The 23,017-nt window shown below is 47.6% G+C and overlaps 1 protein-coding gene across 3 annotated transcripts in view; it reads left to right on the forward strand.

Annotated features, from left to right (window-relative positions):
- Positions 1 to 23,017, forward strand: part of SCAMP2 (secretory carrier membrane protein 2) — a 35,695-nt gene that overhangs the window by 6,975 nt on the left and 5,703 nt on the right. The window contains exons 2-9 of one of the 3 annotated variants that reach the window (XM_053271978.1): positions 4,128 to 4,208; positions 6,044 to 6,133; positions 7,757 to 7,873; positions 10,323 to 10,440; positions 12,517 to 12,645; positions 15,613 to 15,772; positions 19,043 to 19,144; positions 19,272 to 19,328. In XM_053271978.1, the coding sequence (XP_053127953.1) occupies positions 4,128 to 4,208; positions 6,044 to 6,133; positions 7,757 to 7,873; positions 10,323 to 10,440; positions 12,517 to 12,645; positions 15,613 to 15,772; positions 19,043 to 19,144; positions 19,272 to 19,293 (819 nt within the window). In that variant the 3' untranslated portion in view covers positions 19,294 to 19,328. The remainder of the gene's footprint in view (positions 1 to 4,127; positions 4,209 to 6,043; positions 6,134 to 7,756; positions 7,874 to 10,322; positions 10,441 to 12,516; positions 12,646 to 15,612; positions 15,773 to 19,042; positions 19,145 to 19,271; positions 19,329 to 23,017) is intronic. The other 2 variants (XM_053271976.1, XM_053271977.1) reach the window with 2 other exon arrangements.

The raw sequence follows: 23,017 nt of genomic DNA on the forward strand, positions 1-23,017 counted from the left end.
TTTACTTTATTACATATAGCATATTTGTCGATGCCTATGTGTATGAGCCTGGGAGATGATGCCACTGGGTCCATGTACCGAATATGGTTTCCTGTAACGCTCTAAGGATTGTACTTGATGCATTTTTAACCCCTGCCCCTTTAAGAATCTTAGACTGTTCCTGTCATCCGCTTTCAACTGCCCATTTTCCTGTGCTGCTCCAGTAACAACTCAGCATCTGAGGAAGTGGTTTGTCACCTACAAAAGCTTATGCAATGTTGAGCCATCTTGTAATTCTTTCAGTGAGTCTGCAAGTGCTACCTATTTTTTTACAAGTATTTTATTTTAAATCATTATTTTTCAAGTCACGGCCATTTTGGCAAGAACCCTTCAGAGTGAGAGCCATTTCCCATTGTGCTGACCTCTGCACAGTGAAGTGTGCTGTCAAGTCGATTTTGACTCCTGGTGCCCACAGAGCCCTGTGGTTGTCTTTGGTAGAATACAGGAGGGATTTACCATTGCCGCCTCCCACACAGTATGAGATGATGCCTTTCAGCATCTTCCTGTATCGCTGCTACCCGATATAGTACCAGTGGGGATTTGAACTGGCAACCTTCTGCTTGTTAGTCAAGCATTTCCCCACTGTGCCACTTAAGTTGGTTCTGCACAGTACAGGGCAGTACAGTGTCTAGACTCATAAGAACAGCCCTGCTGGATCAGGCCCAAGGCCCATCTAGTCCAGCACCCTGTTTCGCACAGTGGCCCACCAGATGCCTCTGAGAAGTCCACAAGTCCAAGAGGTGAGGGCATGCCCTCTCTCCTGCTGTTACTCCCCTGCAACTGGTACTCATCCTGCCTCTGAGGTTGGGGGTGGCCCACAGCACTCCCTGAACTTCATGCTGGTGTGGCCCAAAGACTTTTTGGCATTTGAAAGGGCTGCATGAATGCCTCTTATTTGGGCTCTCTTCTTAATAATTGGCACGAACTACTGTCCAAATAAGTTTTTAAAAGCTGGGAATTCAACATCTGAAACACACAGTATCCAAGTTGAAATAGAGCAGGAAGCACAGGGTGGGGGCCAGGGCTGTCTTCTCACCCCAATATGCACAAAGCTAAACTGCATTAGTCATGAGTGACTTGAAGCTTTGTTTTTCAGATGCCTGTTCAAAAGCAGATGGGTTTTAGTTTTGCAACAGGAGATATTTTGCAGTGAGGCATGAATTTAAGACATAATCTAATTCCTTGAAACTCTGTAACCAAATTCTCCGCTCTGGAACTACTGTTCCTAATGTTGGCCCAGCTCCCTTTCCCAAAGAACTGTTGGCATTTTCCAGGACCTTTGCAGCCGGACGCTCTCCCAGTGTGGTGCTCTGGTTCTCCGTGTTCCAGATGTAGGAGCGCTCTCCTGTCTAAATGCTGAGAATCCTCTTGGGGTTTGCAGCTGGAAATCTGACTCCTTCTGGCTCTGCAACCCTGATCTTTCAAGAGGTGTTCCCTCTAAGGCGCGGTCACGTGTTTTTTTGATGTCCGCTCAGTTAATTTTAGATCCGCTCAGGTTTAATCAGGAAGGATCCATTCTGAATATACGTGCTCACACACTGCCTTGATACTGCCATCTAGAACAAAATTCATTCCGCACACAGATGAAAAAATTTAGAGAGAACACTGCTTTCAAGGCCGTTGTTCTGTCCCCAGTACAGTCCTGAGCGTGATAACTTGGATCCAAGTCCTGCTCTCTCCAGCGGGCTGGCTTCCTAGTTAAATGTGATGGGTCCTCTTTTGCCTGCTTCTTGCACCTGTTGCCTTCCTGGTGTGATTCACAGGGTTGTGCAACAACATACTTGGGCAGGGAGTGTCAGCATCCAGGCTATACACCTAAAGTTATTCATTAAATTAGAGCTTGCAGTATGCACAGAGGCATGAAAACTCAGATTACGCTAGGAACAGAGGAAGCTGCCTTATACAGAGTCAGACCACTGGTCCATCTAGCTCAGAATTGTCTACACAGACTGGCAGCGGCTTCTCCAAGGTTGCAGGCAAGAATCTCGGCTCTATCTGGAGATTCTGCCAGGAAGAGAATTTGGAACCTTCTGGATGCAAGCTTGCAGGCGCTCTTCCCAGAATGGCCCCATCCCCGGAGTAGAATATTTTCCAATGCTCACACACCTCCCATTCAAATGGAAACCAGAGTGGACCTTGCTTAGCAAAGGGGACAATTCCTGCTTGCTACCAGAAGACCAGCCACCGAATGGCGCAAGCGGGAAATTGGATTTAAGTGTGCCTAATTCGCAGCGGGGAAATGACTTGACTAGCAAGCCAGAGGTTGCCGATTCGAATCCCCCCAGGTATGTTTCCCAGACTATGGGAAGCACCTATATCGGGCAGCAGCGATATAGGAAGATGCTGAAAGGCATCATCTCATACTGCAGGGGAGATGGCCATGGTCAACCCCTCCTGTATTCTACCAAGAAAACCAGAGGGGTCTGTGGTTGCCAGGAGTTGACACCGACTCGAGGGCACACTTTACCTTTGCCTCTGCTGCAAGACCAGTTCTCCTCCCTTAGGCTAGGTTTGACTCAGTTCGACAGGCTGCCTGCCCCAAGACCTACAATCAGGGCGCATACTTTCTCCTTCTTGCTTTCCTAGCCTGTGTGTGTCTTCTATCTCTGAACTGTTTACACCGATACATTGTTTGCTTCGAGGTAAAGGCTGCCCGTTCTGGGCATGTTTGGATTTTCACAGCGGCTTGTGGAATGTGCATTAGAGACATAAAAGAAATAGCTGAGATGGTGGTTCTTTTAAGCTTGGGAACTGGCTTTTCCAGCTGACTGGCAAAGAGATGTACCGTTGACCCTGCCCTCAGAGCGGCAGGCCTTGAAGCTTTATGGCCATGTTGTGGGATGATCCTGTCGAAAAGCAACCAAGGGCAGCTCTTTCCACCCCACAGCCCTCTTGCCTCTATCCAAGGCTTTGCTGCCAAAATAATCAGTCCGTTCTGTTGTTTTGACGACCTGATGCCCTTCCCTGGAACCCTTCCCTGGATTTCCATTTTGTTCCGTCTGCTGTACAATCTCCCTATCCTTATGTTTAAAGCGAGCCGTGGCCTTCCTCCACCCTGTCTTTCAGCCCTTGGCCCTCACTGTATCCCTGCCCGCAACTACGCCACCCTCAGCCATCCAGAAATATCCTGCTTCCTTAAATAACTCTCCCCATTCTGCTTTGCTGCTTCCACAGACATTGGTGTTGTGTCATCTCTATCCCTTCCTTGAAGGCGCCCACCTTTTTCCATATGGCCTGGCCGTTGGATTGTCTCTTAATCTTCATTCTGTTTTTGAATCAAACTTTTACCCGCATTAATGCTTCCCTCCCTCTCTCTGATGATTGTAAGCTTCTTGAGGGCAGGGACCTATATGTGTTGCCGATTTAACGCTTCATGTCCACTGATGGCACAGAATAAAATCTGAAAACTGATGGCATAATGTAAACACTTGTTTAAGAAAAAAGCATGAGTGGGCACTTGGATCGGATGCTTCTTCTCCAAAGTAAGAGCCAGTTAAACTCCAACAGATTATAGCCAACTCTTGCCAACCACGGTTTTATCACCGGTTTTGAATATATGCGAATGGGAAATTGTGACAGGTCTTGCCAACTGTGACTTGAGTATCCACAATTGGCAAGGTTTTTTTGTGATTTTGTGAGCATTTCTGTGATTTAGGGGGGTTCAGAGGTCCGATCTGCTCCTTCCTCTTGGTGATGCTTGCTGACCTTGCTGTCCTTTGCCAATTTAAAATGCCTTTGAGTGATTTGGTGGTGTTTTTTTTCCAAAAACTGTCCAGAATGCTCTGCTTATTCTTCGTGGTGACTTCTGGCGATATTACAGAATTTTTTGTGTTTTTAGCGTGTGCGTGTGTGTGTGTGTTCTGGTTTTCCCGGAACAGACCCCTACTATTTGGCAGGGGATGACTGTACTGTGTTTTGAGGTGGGAGTGGGCATCTCAAGAAGCAAGAAATGTGCCATGAAGATAGGCTTGGCAAATAAGATGCAGAAATGCACACCTGACGTTCCTGCATGCACAACCAGATGTTGATGCCCTCCTAGGAGGTGCCTGTATTTAACTACTCATCTTACTGGTCTCCCTCTCTTTCAGGATCCTTCAGTCACACAGTTGGCACATGCTAATCAAGGTGGCCTGGATGAATTCAACCCCTTCTCTGAGAGCGCCCGGCTGGTAAGTGTAGATCTCCTACCTGTGATCATGGTTGGCTTCAGGGGTCCACTTGGAGCTGCAGGGACAGGAGTGCTTCACTACCTGGAGACAACAGGGTTAAAACTCCTCCTCGCTTTGAGACTGCTGCTCTTTCAGCTCCTCTGGACTGAGAGGTCTGCTGTTGTAGGAGAGGGCAATAACTGTTAGCAGGGGAGGTGGTTTTTAACTCCCTTCCCTTGCTGTCCCCGGGATGTGGTCTGGAGACAGCTGATGCAGCCACCTTGCTGAAGTTAAGCAGGGCTGGATCTGATCGGTGCTTGGACAAGCCCTGTTTATGGCACCTTGAGTTCCTTGATGGAAGGAAGATGGGATGCACGTGTAATATTGCAGCCGTCACATTGCGAGGGTGGGGAGAGACAGCAGTGATGAGAGGAGCTGGAGATGGTTCCTTGCTTCGGAGGACCCACAACAACCTGGAAACTGTCTTCCCAGGTAGAGAGGATTCCATCTTGGGCCTTCTGGACCCAGGCTTCTCTCTGGTTTCTCAAGTTGAGGCTATGGCTAGAAGCGCTTTCTATCAACTTTGGTTGATATAACAGCTGTGTCCGTTCCTTGAAGATAATGATCTCAGAACTGTGGTGTACTCTCTGGTAACCTCTTGGCTTGACTGCTGCCATGTGCTCTATGTGGGGCTGCCTTTTGTACGTAGTTCGGAAACTTCAGTTGGTCCAAAATGCAGTGGCTAGATTGGTCTCCGGGGTGTCTTGGAGAGACCATATTATGCTGGTTTTAAAGCAACTACATTGGCTACCAATAGGTTTCTGGGCAAAATACAAAGTGCTGGTAATCTATATCATTATTTATCTTAGCCGCCCACCATGGGGATGTGTATTTTGGGGGTGGAATTCTAGCTCTGAACTCTTGTGACATGCTGCGAGAGTCCCGGCAAAGACAGGAGCAAGGATGGAGAAGTTGGGGCCCGATTGGAAGCAGCCTCATGAGAGAAGCGGCGGGCCCAGAAGCGATGGGGAGGTGGCAGCGAGGTGGCGGTGGCTTTGGGCCCGGCTGTGGTGGCGGGATGAGGAGGTGACTGGGCTGCCACGAAGAGGAGATGGCCCGGGATGGGACGGGATGGCTTTAAAGCCGGTCAGAAACCACGGGGGGGGGGGAAGTGGGGGGATAAGCCCCGGGGGGGATCAGCCCGGGTGGGAAACGCTGGCCCCAAATAACGCATAGATGTTCTGTCCGGGGTTGGCTAGTTACCTATAAAGGCCTAAAGGGCTTAGGACCAGGTTACCTGGGAGAGCACCGCCTTCTGCATGATCCCCACTGCACATTAAGATCATCAAGAGAGGTCCATCTCCATATGCCCCCAGCCTGTCTGGCAGTGACTCGGGAACAGGCCTTCTCTGTAGTCACACCTGGGCTGTGGAATGTGCTCCCTATAGACATTTGTGGATTAACATCTCTACCAGCTTCCAAAAGAGCCCTTAAGACACTTTTTTTAAGCCTGGCTTTTAGTAATCTCTGAATGTCTTAAATGGATGTTTTAACAGCTGGTTTGGTTTTGTCTTGATTGTGTGTGTTTTTGTGAACTGTCTAGAGCCTTTGGAATAATAATAATAATAATAATAATAATAATAATAATAATAATGCCAAAAACTGGAACACCCATGTCTCGACAATACAACTTCACATTGCTGATGAGACTGGCAAAGAAGGCATCTGTTTTTCTGATGCTCTTGGGTCCGTTCTTGCTTGGGAGTCCTGTTGAACGATGCTTCTGCTGTGGTGGGACCAGAAGCCCTATGGGTGTACTGTTGCAGTCTGCTGACCTTTGCCCCTCTCTTTGCTAGACGAATACGGCTCAGACGGTTCCGGCAAAGCCGCCTTCTGGGCCTTCGCAACCTGCTGTGCTGCAGCCTTCGGTGGAACCCACCCCACAGGTATCGTGCCCTGCCTTAATGCTGTATTGTATCTTTTGGAGAATATAGGCAGAACCATCTTAAGTATTGATGAGCACTTTGCTTTGCTACAGGACGCCTACTGTAACATAAACGACATTACTAAAATAAGAATAATAAATACTTGTCAATAGTGTGGATATATATGCTAGTTGCAAAATCAGTTTGTTAATATTGTGAACCAATATTAACCTTCATTATAACGTCGTAAACTTGTTATAAGTTTAAACAGTGGGCAACATTCAGACTAAATCCATCATGTCTAAATCCCACTTAGACTAATGGAACCTAGGAATAAGTGACTTAAACTGCAATCAGTGCAACAAGTTAGTTTATTTAATTGCAACCCACTAGTCTGAATGCTGCCCAGTATGTCAGGTTCTATAAATGTGAACAGCTCATGGAAGAGGTCTTGGGAACACAGGAAGCTGCCCTATACCAAGTCGGTTCATGGGCTCATCCAGCTCAGTATTGCCTGCCCTACACTGCCTAGAGTTGCATTTTTAAATAAATTAAAACAGAAATAACAAGGGTTGTTTTTTTTGGTAAATACAGGAGGACCTCAGTATTCACGGGGGTTCCATTCTGAGCTAGTACCACAGATGCTGAAACCGCGAATACTGAAACATTGAGGCAATGGAAAGTGGGAGTTCGGTTCCCAGTGCCTGGGGGAGAAATGCCCAAATGCCAAAATAAAGGGCCCTACCATGCTCCACAAAAAGCCACCTAATGGTACAGACTAGCAAGGCAAAGGTTGCCGGTTTGAATCCTTGCTGGTGTGTTTCCCAGACTGTGGGAAACACCTATATCAGGCAGCAGTGACATAGGAAGACGTTGAAAGGCATCATCTCATACTGCGCGGGAGATGGCAATGGTCAACCCCTCCTGTATTCTACCAGAGACAACCACAGGGCTCTGTGGTCGCCAGGAGTCGACACCGACTTGATGGCACAACTTTACCTTTACCATGCTCCGCAGGCCTTCTGCAGTCCAGCAATGCGTACCACCCGCCCAAAGTCCCAATTTCCCCACAAAATCACGGGGTGGGTGGGCAATGCCTTTTAAAAATTGAAATAGGCCACAAAATGGCTTTTCGTCACAAAACGGCAGCCGGAAATAACCTCAGAAGTCATTTCCGGCCACCCCGACCCACAGATATGTGGATATAACCCTTTTAAAACCCATTTTTACCTGCTTTTACTGAGGTCAGGTGTCTATTACTCAAACACGGATACATGAATCTGTGGATATTGAGGTTCTACTGTAATCTTTCAAAGGCAGTTGTGCTAAGTTGAGGGGTGGCCACTTCCAATAAAAGAGCATTTTTTTCCTTAATGCTTTTGTTGTTGACTATTTTGGCTTGCTTGAAGATAAATCTTCCAAAGGAAGATGCTTACAGGCCCTAGAAAGCATACATTGAAGTAGACAGAGCGCTCTCTGTGCCTGTGTGTGTGTTGGTCTTCCCTTCTCTCGCTCTCCCCCCAGCCCTTGGTATGTGTTTCTCCACTAACATAGTTAACCAGTTAGATGACTTAGTTTTCAGCAAGCGATCAGACTAGCCCCATCCTGTGAGCTTAGACGGAGCTTCCAGTTGTTGTGTTGCAGTTGCTGCTTAGACAGGCCAGCAAGTACCTGACTCCTAAGTTCATCTCGGCAAGCTCCGAAGGTTCAGAGAGGCAGAGATTATTAAGAGAAGATGCCAGCACTCAGCACAATCTCCAGGTAAAGGAGAGGGTAGGGACATCAGCAGGAGAAATGCAGGGAAAGGTTGACATAAGAACAGAGGAGGCTGCCTTATTCTGAGTCAGGCCGTTGGTCCATCGAGCTCAGTCCTGTCTACACTGATGGCCAGCACCTCTCCAAGGTTTCAGACAGAGGCTTTATCCCAGCCCAACCTGGAGATGCTGCCTGGGACTGTCGGCATGCAAGTCCTAAAGTGGACTAGTGTTGAGACATCCTGAAATGAATGACAGGAAATGCTCACTGAAATGTCCTGGTTTCTTCTAAATGGCCATGGAATTTCCAGATGATGGTTGGCCATTTGGAAGGAGCCAGTTCTAATGTCACTGGGCATTCCTGCCACCCATCTATTCAGACCTGTTATTGCTCAATCTCGGGTGGCTGAACGCCACTTGTCTTACTTATTTAACTTCATTAAGTTCATTCGTCTACATGAAGAGATGCATGGTGTCAGCCTAGTGGGCCAGGATCCGAGGAAGCTGACTTCTCTTAAGTAAGACCCTTGGTCCATCTAGTTCAGTATTGTCTACAATGACTGACAGCGGCCCTCCAGGGTTTCAGGCAGGAGTCTCTCTCAGCCCTATCTTGGAGATGCCAGCAGGGATTGAACCTGGGACCTTTTGCACGCAGAGCAAATACTCCACCACTGAGCTACAGCCCCATCCCCAAACAAGACGGGGTTGTGTGTGTGTACTTCTTTCTGATCAACCACGAGGGGACTTCCCTGCCTCCTGGCCTTACGTTCCCAGAGTCTTCTCCTTTCCCCCAAACTGAAAGAAGGAATACAAAGCTGCATTCTGTTTGTGAGTCTCTTTCGCTATGCTTTTAGTCCTTGTTTTCCCCCTCTCAGTTATTTCATGCTGTTGAAATTGTTCTGAATGGTGGTTGGAAATGGGCAGCTAGAGAAACGTAGCAAAAGTGGAGGTGGGAGTGGGAAGCATTTGTTTCTCGCATGGGAAGAGTAATCATGGGAATTCTCATATCTGCAGCTCTAAGATACTTTATTCCTGATATAAGCAGTAGTAGGAGGCCATTGTTCTTAGAATTAACCTGACAGCAATGTTGCTGAAAACCATGAAGTTCAGCCTCTAACAAATCACCTGATAGCTCAATGGCTCTTGAGAACTTGAGCTTTTAATTTAAGAAAAGAAAAGTGTATAGACCTCAACATCCCTTCAAACCAGTAACATTTGAGAAGTTCTCTTAAAATACTAGATCCTGAGATGGTGATCTCCACTATTTTTCAAGTGGGGCCACTTTGGTGTGTGTGTGTGTGTGTGTGTGTGTGTGTGTGTGTGTGTGTGTGTGTGTGTAGAGGGACCTTCAGTATGAGAGCCATTTCCTGTGGTGCTCACCTCGACTTAGACCTGTGCTTTTCTCAGTGCTGAGAGGGCTGTTCCAGAAAGAGGGTGCCCTTTCTTAGCTCTAGGAGCCAAGCACTGGGAAGGGCAGCCCTCCTTCTGAGGTGGTGCAGGGCCCTCTCAAGAGGGCTCCATTTCCACTAAAGGAGACCCCCAGCGCTGGGCAAGGTGCAGCACCGCACGTCGAAAACTGGTCATTTCCGCACAGTGCCAAGGGGACTGTGCAGCTTTGGACACAGCTTCACACAGACCCGATAAAGCCAAGGGGCCACACTTATTTATTTATGGTTTTATTTATTTGGTTACATTTCTAGACCCAAATGTCTCAGAACGGGTTACAATAAAACCAATATAAAACATAATTAAGGGCTGATGGGGGGGGCCCTGCTGGCCCCCAGACCTTACAGTGAAGAACTCTGTACTAAGATGATGCCTGAGCAGTTTCTTCCGTGGCCAGAAGGCGAATCATAGGAGCATAGGAAGCTGCCTTATGTTGATCAGACCCTTGGTCCATCTAGCTCAGTATTGTCTACACAGATGGCAGCGGCTTCTCCACAGGTCTATCAATGGCTAATAGTCTGAGGGCTGTAGGCCACCTCCAGCCTCAGAGGCAAGATGCCTCTGAATCCCAGTTGCAGGGGAATAACAGCAGGAGAAGTGGGCGTGTCCTCCAGCTCTTGCCTGTGGGCTGCTCAGAGGCATCTGGTGGGCCACTGTGGGAAACAAGAGGCTGGACTAGATGGGCCTTGGGCCTGATCCATCCGGGCTTGTCATATGTTCTGATGAATATCTTCCAGTGTTCACACATGTATCCTCCCATTCATATGCAAACCAGGGCCGAACCTGCTTAGCTAAGAGGACAATTCATGCTTGCTACAAGAAGACCAGCTCTCCTCCCATCCTCTCCTTGGTGAAGCTTCCAATTTTTCTAATGGTCTCCACTGAAAATGAATATACCAATGCCCATGGGATTGTTTTGTTTCATTACAGACACCCCCACGCATACTCTCTTTGCTTTCTCCCATGGCTGCTCAGTGCTCCTTTTAAAATATTTCTTTCTTCCGGCGTAGGCTGTGGCCTCAGCCGCACAGGCTGGGCTCCTTCAGCAGCAGGAGGAGCTGGAACGAAAAGCGGCAGAGTTGGAGAGAAAGGAGCGGGAGTTGCAGAACAGCGCAGCCAACTTTGACTGTAAGTACCGTGTCGGTGCCGAGATCTGCCTGGTGGTTGCTTGAAACCTCGCCTGCCTGGGAGCGTGCTTTCCAGGGTCTCTCTGGCAGGCTGGAGGGAACGGGGTGAGGCCTAGCTCAGTAGCAGGGTATCTGCGTTGCGTGCAGAAGGTTCCTGGCTCAATGCCTGGCACTCCAGACGGTGCTGAGAGGGACTCCTGCCTGAAACGCTGGAGAAGCCACTGCTGGCCAGTGTAGATGATATTGAGCTAGATGGACCAGTGGACTGACTCGGTAGAAGGCAGCTCCTTATAGGAACATAGGAAGCTGCCATATACTGAGTCAGACCATTGGTCTATCTAGCTCAGTATTGTCTTCACAGACTGGCAGCGGCTTCTCCAAGGTTGCAGGCAGGAATCTCTCTCAGCCCTATCTTGGAGAAGCCAGAGAGGGAACTTGAAACCTTCTGCTCTTCCCAGAGCGGTTTCATCCCCTGAGGGGAATATCTTGCAGTGCTCACACATCAAGTCTCCCATTCAGATGTAACCAGGGCAGACCCTGCTTAGCTATGGGGACAAGTCATGCTTGCTACCACAAGACCAGCTCTCCTCCCTCCCTTCTTATAGCAATAGCAATAGCAATAGCACTTACATTTATATACCGCTCTATAGCTGGAAGCTCTCTAAGCGGTTTACAATGATTTAGCATATTGCCCCCAACATTTCTGGGTACTCATTTTACCGACCTCGGAAGGATGGAAGGCTGAGTCAACCTTGAGCCCCTGGTCAGGATCGATCTTGCAACCTTCTGGTTACAGAGCGGCAGTTTTACCACTGCGCCACCAGGGGCCCTATGTACTTAAGAAGCTGCCATCTACTGAGTCAGACCGTTGGTCCCTCTAGCTCAGGATTGTCTACACAGACTGGCAGCGGCTTCTCCAAGGCTGCAGGCAAGAGTCTCTCTCAGCCCTATCTGGAGTTGCCAGGGAACCTTCTGTGTGCAAGCAGGCAGGTGCTCTCCCCAGAGCAGCTTCATCCCCCTAAGGAAAATATTTTACAGTGCTCACACACAGTCTCCCATTCAAATGCAAACCAAGGTGGAGCCTGCTTAGCAAAGGGGACAATTCATGCTTGCTACCATAAGACCAGCCACATAATGGCGCAGTTTGGAAATGACTTGACTAGCACGCCAGAGGTTGCCGGTTCAAATCCCTGTTGGTATGTTTCCCAGACTCTGGGTGTGGAGGACCCAGCTATCCCAGCAGATGATCAAGTGTGGGGAACAGCCCTCTAATTCTCCTGACTCCTTCACCGCTGCCACCAAGAGGGCTTTTGGTAAGGCTGAGTCCACTGCAACAGCCCTTCCAGGAATTCAAAGAACCCAAACCAAACTAGATGTTTCACAATGGGAAATTCCTATATCGGGCAGCAGCGGTATAGGAAGGTGCTGAAAAGCATCATCTCATACTGTGCGGGAGGAGGCAGTGGTCAACCCCTCCTGTACTCTGTGGGCTCTGTGGTCACCAGGAATCGGCACCGACTCGGTGACACACTTTACCTTTTTAACTCATTCACTCCTCCCATGTCCTTAAGGGAGGGATACCCCGTCTAGCCACTCTCCTTCTCTGAGCTCTTTTTCTACCATTGAGGCCACAGCACTGGGGGAAGGAGTGGGTTTCACTACACCGTATTTCTCCTCTTCCCTTGGCTTTCCTTGGCTCTTCTGGGAACCCAAGCTATAGAGTACACTTGTGCTTGCTGCCCCCGAAATAGCACATGTACCCGAATTGAAGATGACTCAGAATTTAAGCCTATCCCCTTAAAGTAGAGGTTATACCTGCATTGACTTGAAAGGAACAGGACTCTGAATTTAAGATGACCTCCTGATTTCCACTATATTTTTAAAAACACCCCAAAAACTACTCTTGGATTCAGGTACAAAATCAAGCTTTATGTCTGCTTTTGCTTTTATTCTGAAATGTTCTGATTGCAAAATTTGTCTGTCTGGGTTTTTTAAACCCCATCATTCTAAGCCCCTTGTGCTCTTAGGTTATGTTATGAATGGCTCTGGAGACATGCTCTTTTCTCTCTCCTTGCAGTGAGGCAGAACAACTGGCCCCCGCTTCCAAAGAAGTGTCCGATCAAGCCATGTTTCTATCAAGACTTCTCTGCCGACATCCCAGCCGACTACCAGCGAACTTGCAAGATGCTCTATTACCTGTGGATGTGTGAGTGCAACTGGCAAGGGGCAGCTGGGAAATCCGCTTAAGGGATGAGAGGCAGTGGCCACGCTTTGGTGCTTTGCCCAGAGGGCTCAGGTGGGGACAAGAAACAGGGATTTCTCCCACTTGCACTGAGGTCTGGTGACAATAAGAAACATCAGGAGAGACTCCTGTTCCTTACTTTCTTCGAACCACACCCTCTTCCTTTAACAAGCCTGAGCCGAAGCAAAACCGAGCATCCTTCTTGTAAGAGGACCAGAGGTGGTTGCCCCCAGGGAGAGGATTTGTGAACACCTGGTTCTCGCTAAAGAGTTTGCCAGAATCAGCCTGCTTCCTACCTCCAGTTGGAATGCTGCCAGTTATAGTATCTGGGGAGGAGAGCTGGTCTTGTGGTAGCAAGCATGAATTGTTCCCTTTGCTAAGCTGGATCTGCCCTGGTTTGCATTTGAATGGGAGACTAAATGCGTGAGCACTATGAGAAATTCTCCTTAAGGAATTGGGAGAGCACCTGCAAGCTTTTAGGCAGAAGATCCCACATTCCCTCTCTGGCAGCATCTCCAGATAGGGCTGAGAGAGACTCTTGCCTGCAGCATTGGAGAAGCCGCTGCCAGTCAGTGTAGATAATATGGAGCTTAGATGGCCCAATGGTCTGTCTTGGTAGAAGGCAGCTTCCTATGTCTCCACTTCTGCCCAGCACCAGGGGCATAATGAGGAGAGAAAGTGAACACAGTGAAAACATCCCATATCCACATCCATACATGTGGATACACCCATATACATGTCCCAGGGAAGATACATGCGGATACACTTATATACATCGAGACATGTGGATACACCCATATCCACGTCTCTGCCACTATGTGAAACAGAGTGAACACAGGTGGCCTCCCCACTGACAGTGGCCACCCTCATGGTGGCGTGTGCATCCCTCCACTCACTCCCCAACTCCACTCTCACCTCCTCGCTCCAGCTGACTGCCTTCTGGCTGGCGTCACCACTGCCTCTGGTTCCTGCCACCCAGTTTCCAGGCCTTGCCCCCTTCCGCCGGCCCATCAGGAGTGCATCCGTGCCTTCTTTCCGTTGGCCGGTTTGGAAGGAGGAGGGACCTGGGAGACAAGTGAGTGGCCGGAGAAGGTGGCTGGCAGCAGGGGCAGGTGCCTGGTGTCGTCTGCAGTGGCAGAGCCCCGGCCAGGGGGAGGGGGCAGTCCGGCAGCTCCCAGGCACAGGGCCTGATGGGTCTGAACCTATCTGCCCTGTTATAGCCCTGCCCCAGCCTAGCAGCCTGCCCTTCTTCTCCACACTCTTTCACTGGCTTTGGGAAATGCCCGAGGAAGCAGCAGAAAGAACGGAGGAGCCGTGGTCATGGTTGGTACGCTGTTGTCAGGTCAAGTTAGGGGGCAAGCCAGGAGGCAGGGAGCCAGTGGGGACAGCCAGCAAGCCACTGGCCGCCTCCGCCAATCCACCGCCTGAGGTGAGCACCCTGTCCAGCCTCACTAGCAGCCTGGCCCTGCACACAGCCTTGTTGCTCCTCTGGAGGGTTGCTCCTCTGGAGGGTCGCGGGCAGTTCAGGTCTCGCAGGAAGCTTCTGCTCTTTGCTGATCTACGTTTTGCATCCTGTTCTGAGCAGTTCACTCAGGTAAAGATTAGGAAAAACTATAATATGTTCCTAGATTAGTAACATATACACAAGAAATATTGAGTATTTAATGAGTAATGACTCATTAATGAGTAATGAGAATATTAATGAGTATTTTAATAATGCTTCATAAGAAAGCTTAAAATTTAACAGGCATGCTTCTATTAAAAAGTTGTAATATATCAAAAGTCCTATAGTTCCAGATGAGTTGGAGTCATCTGGCACTACAAGACAACACAATTTAGACAGCAGATGTCTGAGAACTTTTATGATACTAGAACTAATCTAACCAGCAGATGTCTGAGGTCTTTTAATATATTATGGACTTAATAGATTTAATATATTGTTAAATGCCCTGCATTTTGCACCAGGGTTAGTGATGCGATAACTTAATCCAATATGTAGTTTCAAGCAAAAAAGCACTTCACTGGAATATTAATTGTACATGATTCTATATACAGAAGTCTGTTTTGAACTTCCCATTAAGTTGTAACCATACATTTTATAATTTTGACCACAAAGTGTGCAGTTTTCTTTTTAATCAAAGCATTCTTGAGCTTTAAGCACTCTTATGAAGCATTGTTAATCTTTATTATTAAAATACTCATTTGTGTGCGCGCCTGTGCGTGCGCGCCTGTGCCCTTATCTGAACTGCTTGGGACCAGAAGTGTTCCCCATTTCAGACTTTTCTGGATTTTGGAATATTTGCATACTGTAATGAGACATCTTGAGCATGGGATCCAAGTCTAAGCACAAGAAGTTACTGTACATTGTATTTTTTTAGGTTTTATTTAAAGTTTAAAAACCAATAAGCATTGAATTTACAATAACTACAGCTAGCTATCCGCAGGTAGCCACAACAAGTCGGTGTTGCAGGTGCACACCATGGTGGTTTCTGGATTTTGGAGCATTCCAGATTTCGGATGTCCGGATTAGGGATACTCAGCGTACGCACGCGTGTGTGTCTATAACACAACATAAATTAATCTAGTAACATATAGTTTTTCCTGATCTTTTGCATTGCTTTGGTTTACCTTTTGGATCAGGACCCCTGCTAACTGGGCAAAGAAGCACCTTTTTAATGTGGTGATTCTCTTTATTTAGTAGGGGGAGAGCAACTGGCCCTAGCCAACCACAGCACAGCATCCTCCCAGCGGCTGTTGCTAGTATTTCCCTTATGTTTCTTTTTTGGATTGTGAGCCCTTTGGGAACAGGGAGCCATCTTATTTGTTTATTATGTATTTCTGTATGCAAACCTCTTTGGGGACTTTGGTTAAAAAGTGGTGTATAAATATTTGTTGTTGTTATCTATTCCCTGTTTTGTTTCATTTATGCAGTTCACTCAGTTACCCTGCTCCTCAACCTGCTTGCCTGCCTGGCATGGTTCACGGTTAAGCCCGAGACAGGAGTCAACTTTGGCTTGTCCATCCTGTGGTTTGTTTTGTTCACACCCTGTGCTTTCCTTTGTTGGTATCGTCCGATTTACAAGGCTTTTAGGCAAGTACTGTGTCATTTGCGGGGGGGAAGCAAGGGCACAGCTTGTTCTCGGATGCACATAGTTCAAGCAAGTTGTAGCAGGTCATTGCTTCTGAGACGTCTCCTGTTCCACGAAGCCTCTTGGAATCTACATCTGTGTTTCGGGAGAGCTGTGAGGTGGAGTTTGTTGTGGTCGTGTGTTTGTCTTGGGGTGGCTCAGGCTAGATTGGCTTCTGCCAAGGAGCACAGTGTGTTCACTTCTCAACAGCATCCCTGCAAAGAAGGTAGATACCCAAGGAGTGTGAGGATTTGAACCTGAGTTTCCCATGTCAAATACAACAGGGTGTTTGATGACTTCAGAACTGGGCAACTGGGTTTTCCCAGCCTGCTAACTGAACAAAGAGGCACCTTTTTAAAAGTGGTGACTCTGTTTATAGGGGGACGATTCTCTTTATGGGGTCAGCAACTGGCCTTATCCACTGCCAGCACAGAATCCCTCCAGTGGCTGTTACTGGTGTCTGCCTTGTGTTTCTTTTTAGATTGTGAGACCTTCGGAGACAGGGAGCCATCTTACTTATTTATTATGTATTTCTGTATGTAAACCGCTCTGGGAACTCTGGTTGAAAAGTGGTATATAAATATTCATAGTAGTAGGGGAAATCTCTCAAATCGACCATCTAGATTAAATCCCTGTGTACATGTATTTAATGCACCCCTTGCTTTAATAATCTAGCTGGCTGGAGGATTATTCAGACAAATGGGGAATCATCTGTGTGGGTGATGGCACCCGCTCACAGGGCTACACTAGGGATGTGCCCAAACCGTTTCAGCGCCTCATCGCAGAGGCGCTGAGATGATTCGAGCTGCTGCACCCGAATCGTTCTGTTGGGGGTGGGGTGAGCGGTCGCTTTAAAAGGAGGCACGCAGGTCTTCCGGGCTCCTCTGCCGCACCTCCCCATGGCGCTGTTGGTTCTAAAAAGCCGCGTCCTGCATCTGTGGTGCTGCTCCCGGCAGCCCATGTGCACTGTTGGCATGCTCATGGCCACTGCACATGCGCGGCGGATATTCGTGTGGACAGCAACATACAGCACAGCTTTTTAGAACCAACGATGCCGCAGTGGGGCGGAGGAGGAGCTGGCAAAACCTGCATGCCTCCCTTTGAAGCTACCAGTCTCTTCCCCCCCCCCCGCCCCCATCTGTGTATGAAATGTAGCATGAACCCCCTGCTAACTGGCAAAGTTAACATGGTGATTCTCTTTATTGAGCAGGGGGAGAGTAACTGGCCCTGTCCACCCCCAGCACAGGACCTCCAATGACTGTTGCTGGTGTCTCTCTTATGTTTCTTTTTAGATTATGAGCCCTTCGGGGACAGGGAGCCATCTTGTTTGTTTGCCTGTCTGTCTGATTTCTATACTGCGCTTCCAAAAATGGCTCAGGGCGGTTTACACAGAGAAATAATAAATAAATAAGATGGCTCCCTGTCCCCAAAGGGCTCACATTCTAAAAACTAAAAACAAGATAGACACCAGCAACAGTCACTGGAGGTCCTGTGCTGGGGGTGGAGAGGGCCAGTTACTCTCCCCTACTCAATAAAGAGAATCACCACGTTAAAAGGTGCCTCTTTGCCAAGTTAGCAGGGGTTTATTTATTATTTCTCTATGTAAACCACTTTGGAAACCTTTTTGTTGAAAAACAGTATATAAATGTTGTTGTTTCTTGCACATCCCTAACACTAACCTCCTCCCATCAATAAGTCTTGGGAGAGCCAGTATGTGGTATAACATTCACAGTGTTAGATGAGGCCTGAGGAGAACCAGGTTTAAATCTCCACTTAGCCTTGAAGCTCACTGCGTGGCCCTGGATCAGTTTATTATTTTCATTTTTTTTAATACTGCCTGATATGTAAATCTCTAGGTGGTGTACAAATTTTAATATTAAGAATCACAGGTTAAAACACAATAAAAACAATATAAAACAAATTATTAAAATTCTAATTAAAACCTTTTGGAATGTTTTAAAGAAGATTGGAAACCGTTTTTATTATACTTAAAGAACTACTTTCCTAATATTGATTTTACAACAGGGTTTGAAATTTAGTAATATTAGCAGGTTGAGTCGAACAAAATCGAGTTTGTAAGGTTTAGATATATGTTTTGAATTATTATTATAGCAAGGGTTAATTCTATAGTTGGTGATTCACGAGGAGGTGTGAGCGGGAAGTCAATATTTGTTTAATGTGTTGTGAATGTTAAGATATTGTTAAAATCAATAAAAATTTAAACGGGGGGAAAATTCTAATTAAAACCTTGCGAGAACAGGAAAGTCTTGAGGGTCTTCCTGAAAACAGAGAAGGAGATGCTCTTATTTCAGCAGGGAGCCCATTCCAAAGCCCTGGGGCAGCTACAGAGAAAGCCCCGTCCTGAGTCACCACCAGACGGGCTGGTGACAACCTCTCCAGTTGCTGTCTCTTGGCCTAACGCACCTTGCAGGGTTGTTGAGAGGATAGTGGGGTTCGGGGAGGAGCTTGCACAAGGTGGCGGAAGGGTGGGATAAAAATATAAGGCATACCAGTATGAAGTGGCCGGTGGTGATAACGGGATGGCCCCCCTCTTAAGTAATCTGGTAGTGGCTAAGGTGCAAGAAAAGGGGTCATCTGGGAAGGGGGCAGCCTAAGAGAGGGAGGTTTCTTGAGAAGGGGTTACTGTTTGGCATGAGGAAAGGGGTTGGCCCAATGCCTGGCTCTAGATTGGCCAACCAGTGTGTAAAGGCATACATGCTGAGAGACACTGTTGGTCAGGAGCCTTGTCTGTTCAATACACTAGGTTTTGCCATGTCATGTTATGTTATGACCACTGGTCACAACAATAAACCTATTACTAACCATACCAGGCCCACTCAACTTAGCCCCCTCTCCAGCTGTTTTTGGACTATAACTCCCAGAATCCCCAGCCACAGTGGCCAATAGCCAGGGATTGTGGGAGTTGTAGGCCAACATCTGCAGGCGGGCTGAAGTTAAGCAGCCCTGAACTAGGCCAGGAGTTCCCCATTTGGGCCCCTCAGGTGGTGTTGGGATACAACTCCCATCACGCCCCGCTGCCCTTTTGGTTGTGACTGGGGGTGATGGGAGTTGTAGTCCGGCAGTATCTGGGGACCCAAGGATGGGATCACCTCAGCACTAGACAGAATCTGGAGTGTGGCACAAAATGTTAGCTTCAGGCCCTAGTTACGAATTGCTTTGGGGTATACGTCTAGGACCATCTGCATTGACACTTTCCGTCTCTTTCTCGGCAGGTCTGACAGCTCCTTCAGTTTCTTTGTGTTCTTCTTCATATTTTTTTGCCAAATAGTCATCTACATCATACAGGCTGTTGGCATTCCTAGCTGGGGAAACAGGTAAGCTTTATTGCTTCTGCCTGCAAGGCATTGTTGAACAGCCAGACCGTTTTCTGCGGGCTTCCAGTTTCTGTAGCGCATTCTCCTAAAGCTCTCTCTTTTCTCCTCTGGTCCGCGGCTTTCACAGATCCCAGCTGAAGTGCCTCTAACTCCATGCTTCCTGCTCTAGTCCTTCGCCTGAAAGGCACGTATCTCCTCTCACCTTTCCTTGCTGAGCTCCTCATCCATTGACTGCCCTCTTGTGCTGCTCTGCAACCATTCCTTTGCTTTCTGCTTCTGTTGCTTAGTGGAGACTCTCTCTCCCTCTCTCTCTCCCGCCCACTTCTCTATCCTTGCTCATTTGGAGTGTTCTAAAGCTGTGGATGCTTGTCGCTGCCTCCCCAGTGCAAGAAATGCATGTTCTTGGCCTCCCCAAGTATTTCTAAGACAAGATCCAGGCATTCGTTTTGTGCATGTGGCAAAGCAGCCTTCTGGGAGCAGGGAGGGAACATAGGATGTAAATTGGCAGAGCCCACGAGGTGCAAACCAGGAGTTGCCAACCTGTGGCTCTCCGGACATTTCTGAACTTCATTTCCCATCATCCCCAGCCACAATAAATTGTAGCCGGGGATGCTGGGAGTTGTAGTTCAGCAACATCTAGCAGACCCAACATTAAGTACCATTGATCTAGAGAACCACAGGTTGGGAACCCCTGGTGTTAATAAACCAAACCATGCAGTGCTAGTGAGGATGACTCGGTTCTTGCGGAAGACTGTACGTCAGCGGGAGACAATGAGCCACCCACATGATGGGTCTTCTGTCACCCTGAAACAACTTGCTGTAGCTAAGCAGACCTGAGTCCAGTCTGTTCCTCCAAGTGAGGTCACTTAGGAATCCTGTGTGCTCCACCTTGACACAGGAACATACAGTAGGAATCTGCCTTATACCAAGTCATAAATGATCTAGAAGCAGGGGTAAGCAGCGAGGTGGCCAGATTTGCAGATGATACCAAACTCTTTCGGGTAGTGAAATCCAAAACAGATTGTGAGGAGCTCCAAAAAAGATCTCTCCAAACTGGGTGAGTGGGCAACAAAATGGCAAATCCGATTCAATGTTGGCAAGTGTAAAGTGATGCATATTGGGATGAAAAACCCCAACTTCAAGTATATGCTGATGGGATCCGAGCTGTCGGTGACAGACCAGGAGAGGGATCTTGGGGTCGTGGTGGACAGCTAGTTGAAAGTGTCGACTCAATGTGCAGCAGCTGTGAAAAAGGTAAATTCCACACTAGGGATCATTAGGAAGGGGATTGAAAATAAAATGGCTAATATTATAATGCCCTTATACAAAACTATGGTGCGGCCACACTTGGAGTACTGCTTACAATTCTGGACACCACATCTAAAAAAGGACATTGTAGAACTGGAAAAGGTGCAGAAGAGGGCAACCAAGATGATCAAGGGCCTAGAACACCTTTCTTATGAGGCTAGGCTACAACACCTGGGGCTATTTAGTTTAGAAAAAAGACAACTGCGAGGAGACACAATAGAGGTCTATAAAATCATGTGTGGTGTGAAGAAAGTGGATAGAGAGAAATTCTTCTCCCTCTCACATAACACTAGAACCAGGGGTCATCCCATGAAATTAATTGCCAGGAAATCTAGGACCAGCAAACGGAGGTACTCTTTCACATAACGCATAATCAACTTGTGGAATTCTCTGCCACAAGATGTGATGACAGCCAACAACCTGGATGGCTTGAAGAGGGGTTTGGATAACTTCATGGAGGAGAGGTCTATTGATGGCTATTAGTTGGAGGGCTATAGGCCATCTCCGGCCTCAAAGGCAGGATGCCTCTGAGTACCAGTTGCAGGGGAGTAACAGCAGGAGAGAGGACATGCCCTCAACTCCTGCCTGTAGGCTTTCAGTGGCATCTGGTGGGCCACTGTGTGAAACAGGATGCTGGACTAGATGGGCCTTGGGCCTTGGGCCTGATCCAGCAGGGATGTGCTTATGTTCTTAAGTCCAACTGTTGATTCATTTAACGTAGTATTGTCAACACTGACCGGCAGTGACTCTCCAAGGTTTCAGGCAGGAGTCTCTTCCAGCCTTACCTGGAGATGCTGCCAGGGATTGAACTTGGGACCTTCTGCATGCAAGCAGATTCTATCCCTCTGAGCTACGACCCCATCCCCTGAAGGCATATCTTGCAGCAGGCAAGCGCTCACATATAGTCACCCATCCAAATTCATGCTCACTTCTGCAAGACCAGCTCTCTCTACTTCATCTGGAAAAAGTCTCTTGCCTTTTTCCAATCAATCAGTGCAATTAGATTAATCGATCAATCAATCAATCAGTGCAATTAGATTAAGGGATTCGTTGCAGCATAAGCTTTCACTGCCTACGTCACCAGATGCTCAGGCATAAATTTGAACTTTCCCGTACCCCACATGAACTTTGGACATGTTGATGTGGCACTGTATATCGTGAGGAAGCGATCTATATTTATAGAATGAGCCTAGAATACTGTGCATCAAGTGGATACTTCTGGATTCTAGCATGTCTTCACCAGTGTTCCGTGTAACAGATTCCTCGACGTTGTTGACCACAACTTCCCATAATCCCCAGCTGCAGTGGCCCTTGGCCATGGCAGTTGGGGATTATGGGAAGTTGTGATCAATATCTGGGAATCCTGTTACGGGGGAAACTGCTTGTAACCCTGATCACATTCTGTTCATAAGCAGATGCGGTGCCTAAAAAAAACCCCTGCAGCCTCCATTCCATCGGTTAGTCTTTGCTCATCCCAAATATTGATGGATTGATAAAAAGTTGAGAGAGAAACATACAGATGGAAAATAAGCCCAGGAGAACTGGTCTTGTGGTAGAGAGTAGGGATTGGGGGGCGGGGGTGTGTGATGGTCCTTACCTGCCCCTGCTTTCCCCCCCACTGGCGCTCTGCCCAAAAGTATTGGCACAGGGCTGCAGCGTACCTCCCTGCAGCACCTGTCAGTGTCGTGTTGGAAATGGCCGACGCGCATGCGCACAGTGTGCATGCACATCAGCCATTTCCGATACGACACCGACCTGGTCTGCAGGGGGGTATGCTGCAGCCGCGTGCCAATGCTTTTGGGCAGAGCACCATTGTGGGGAAAGCATCGGGACTGTTAAATGCACCCTACCTGCCCCTTAAAGGACCTCCCAACAAACACCTCTGAACCAGCTTGAACGCCAGCATTCCAAACTGGTAAAGTGGGCCATCAAGTCGATTTCGACTCCTGGTGCCCACAGAGCCCTGTAGTTTTCTTTTGGTAGAATATAGGAGTGGTTTACCATTGCCTCCTCCCGCACAGTATGAGGTGATGCCTTTCAGCATCTTCCTATATCATTGCTGCCTGATAGAGTACCAGCGGGGATTTGAACCGGCAACCTTCTGCTTGTTAGGCAAGCATTTCCCCACTGTGCCATTAGGTGGCCCAAATAAAGAGAACCACCACATTAAAAAGGTACCACTTTGCCCAGTTAGCAGGAGAAAGTGAACATGTTCCTATATTCACAAGAACTTCTATCAAGTCAGACCATCTAGCTCAGTATTTAGGAGAGCATTTACACTAGTATTTATTTTAAGAGAGCCTTAAAGACCTGTCTTTTTAGCCTGGCATTTAATGATATCTAGTTTGAATGTTACCTCGTTCTAATTGTAGCTTTAATCTGCTTTTAATAGGTTTTTGATTTTAATTGTTAAGTATTTTTTATTTAGTGTAAACCGCCCTGAGCCACTTTAGGAAGGGTGCTATTTAAAATCAGATAAATCAATAATGAATAAATGTTTAAAATTCTGTGTTTAAAAGGACCAAACAATGCATTTAGTGTGCCCAGTTAAGGGGGAAATACACA

This window comes from Hemicordylus capensis, chromosome 10 (assembly GCF_027244095.1).
Source record: "Hemicordylus capensis ecotype Gifberg chromosome 10, rHemCap1.1.pri, whole genome shotgun sequence".
In the NCBI taxonomy this organism is placed as follows: domain Eukaryota; kingdom Metazoa; phylum Chordata; class Lepidosauria; order Squamata; family Cordylidae; genus Hemicordylus; species Hemicordylus capensis.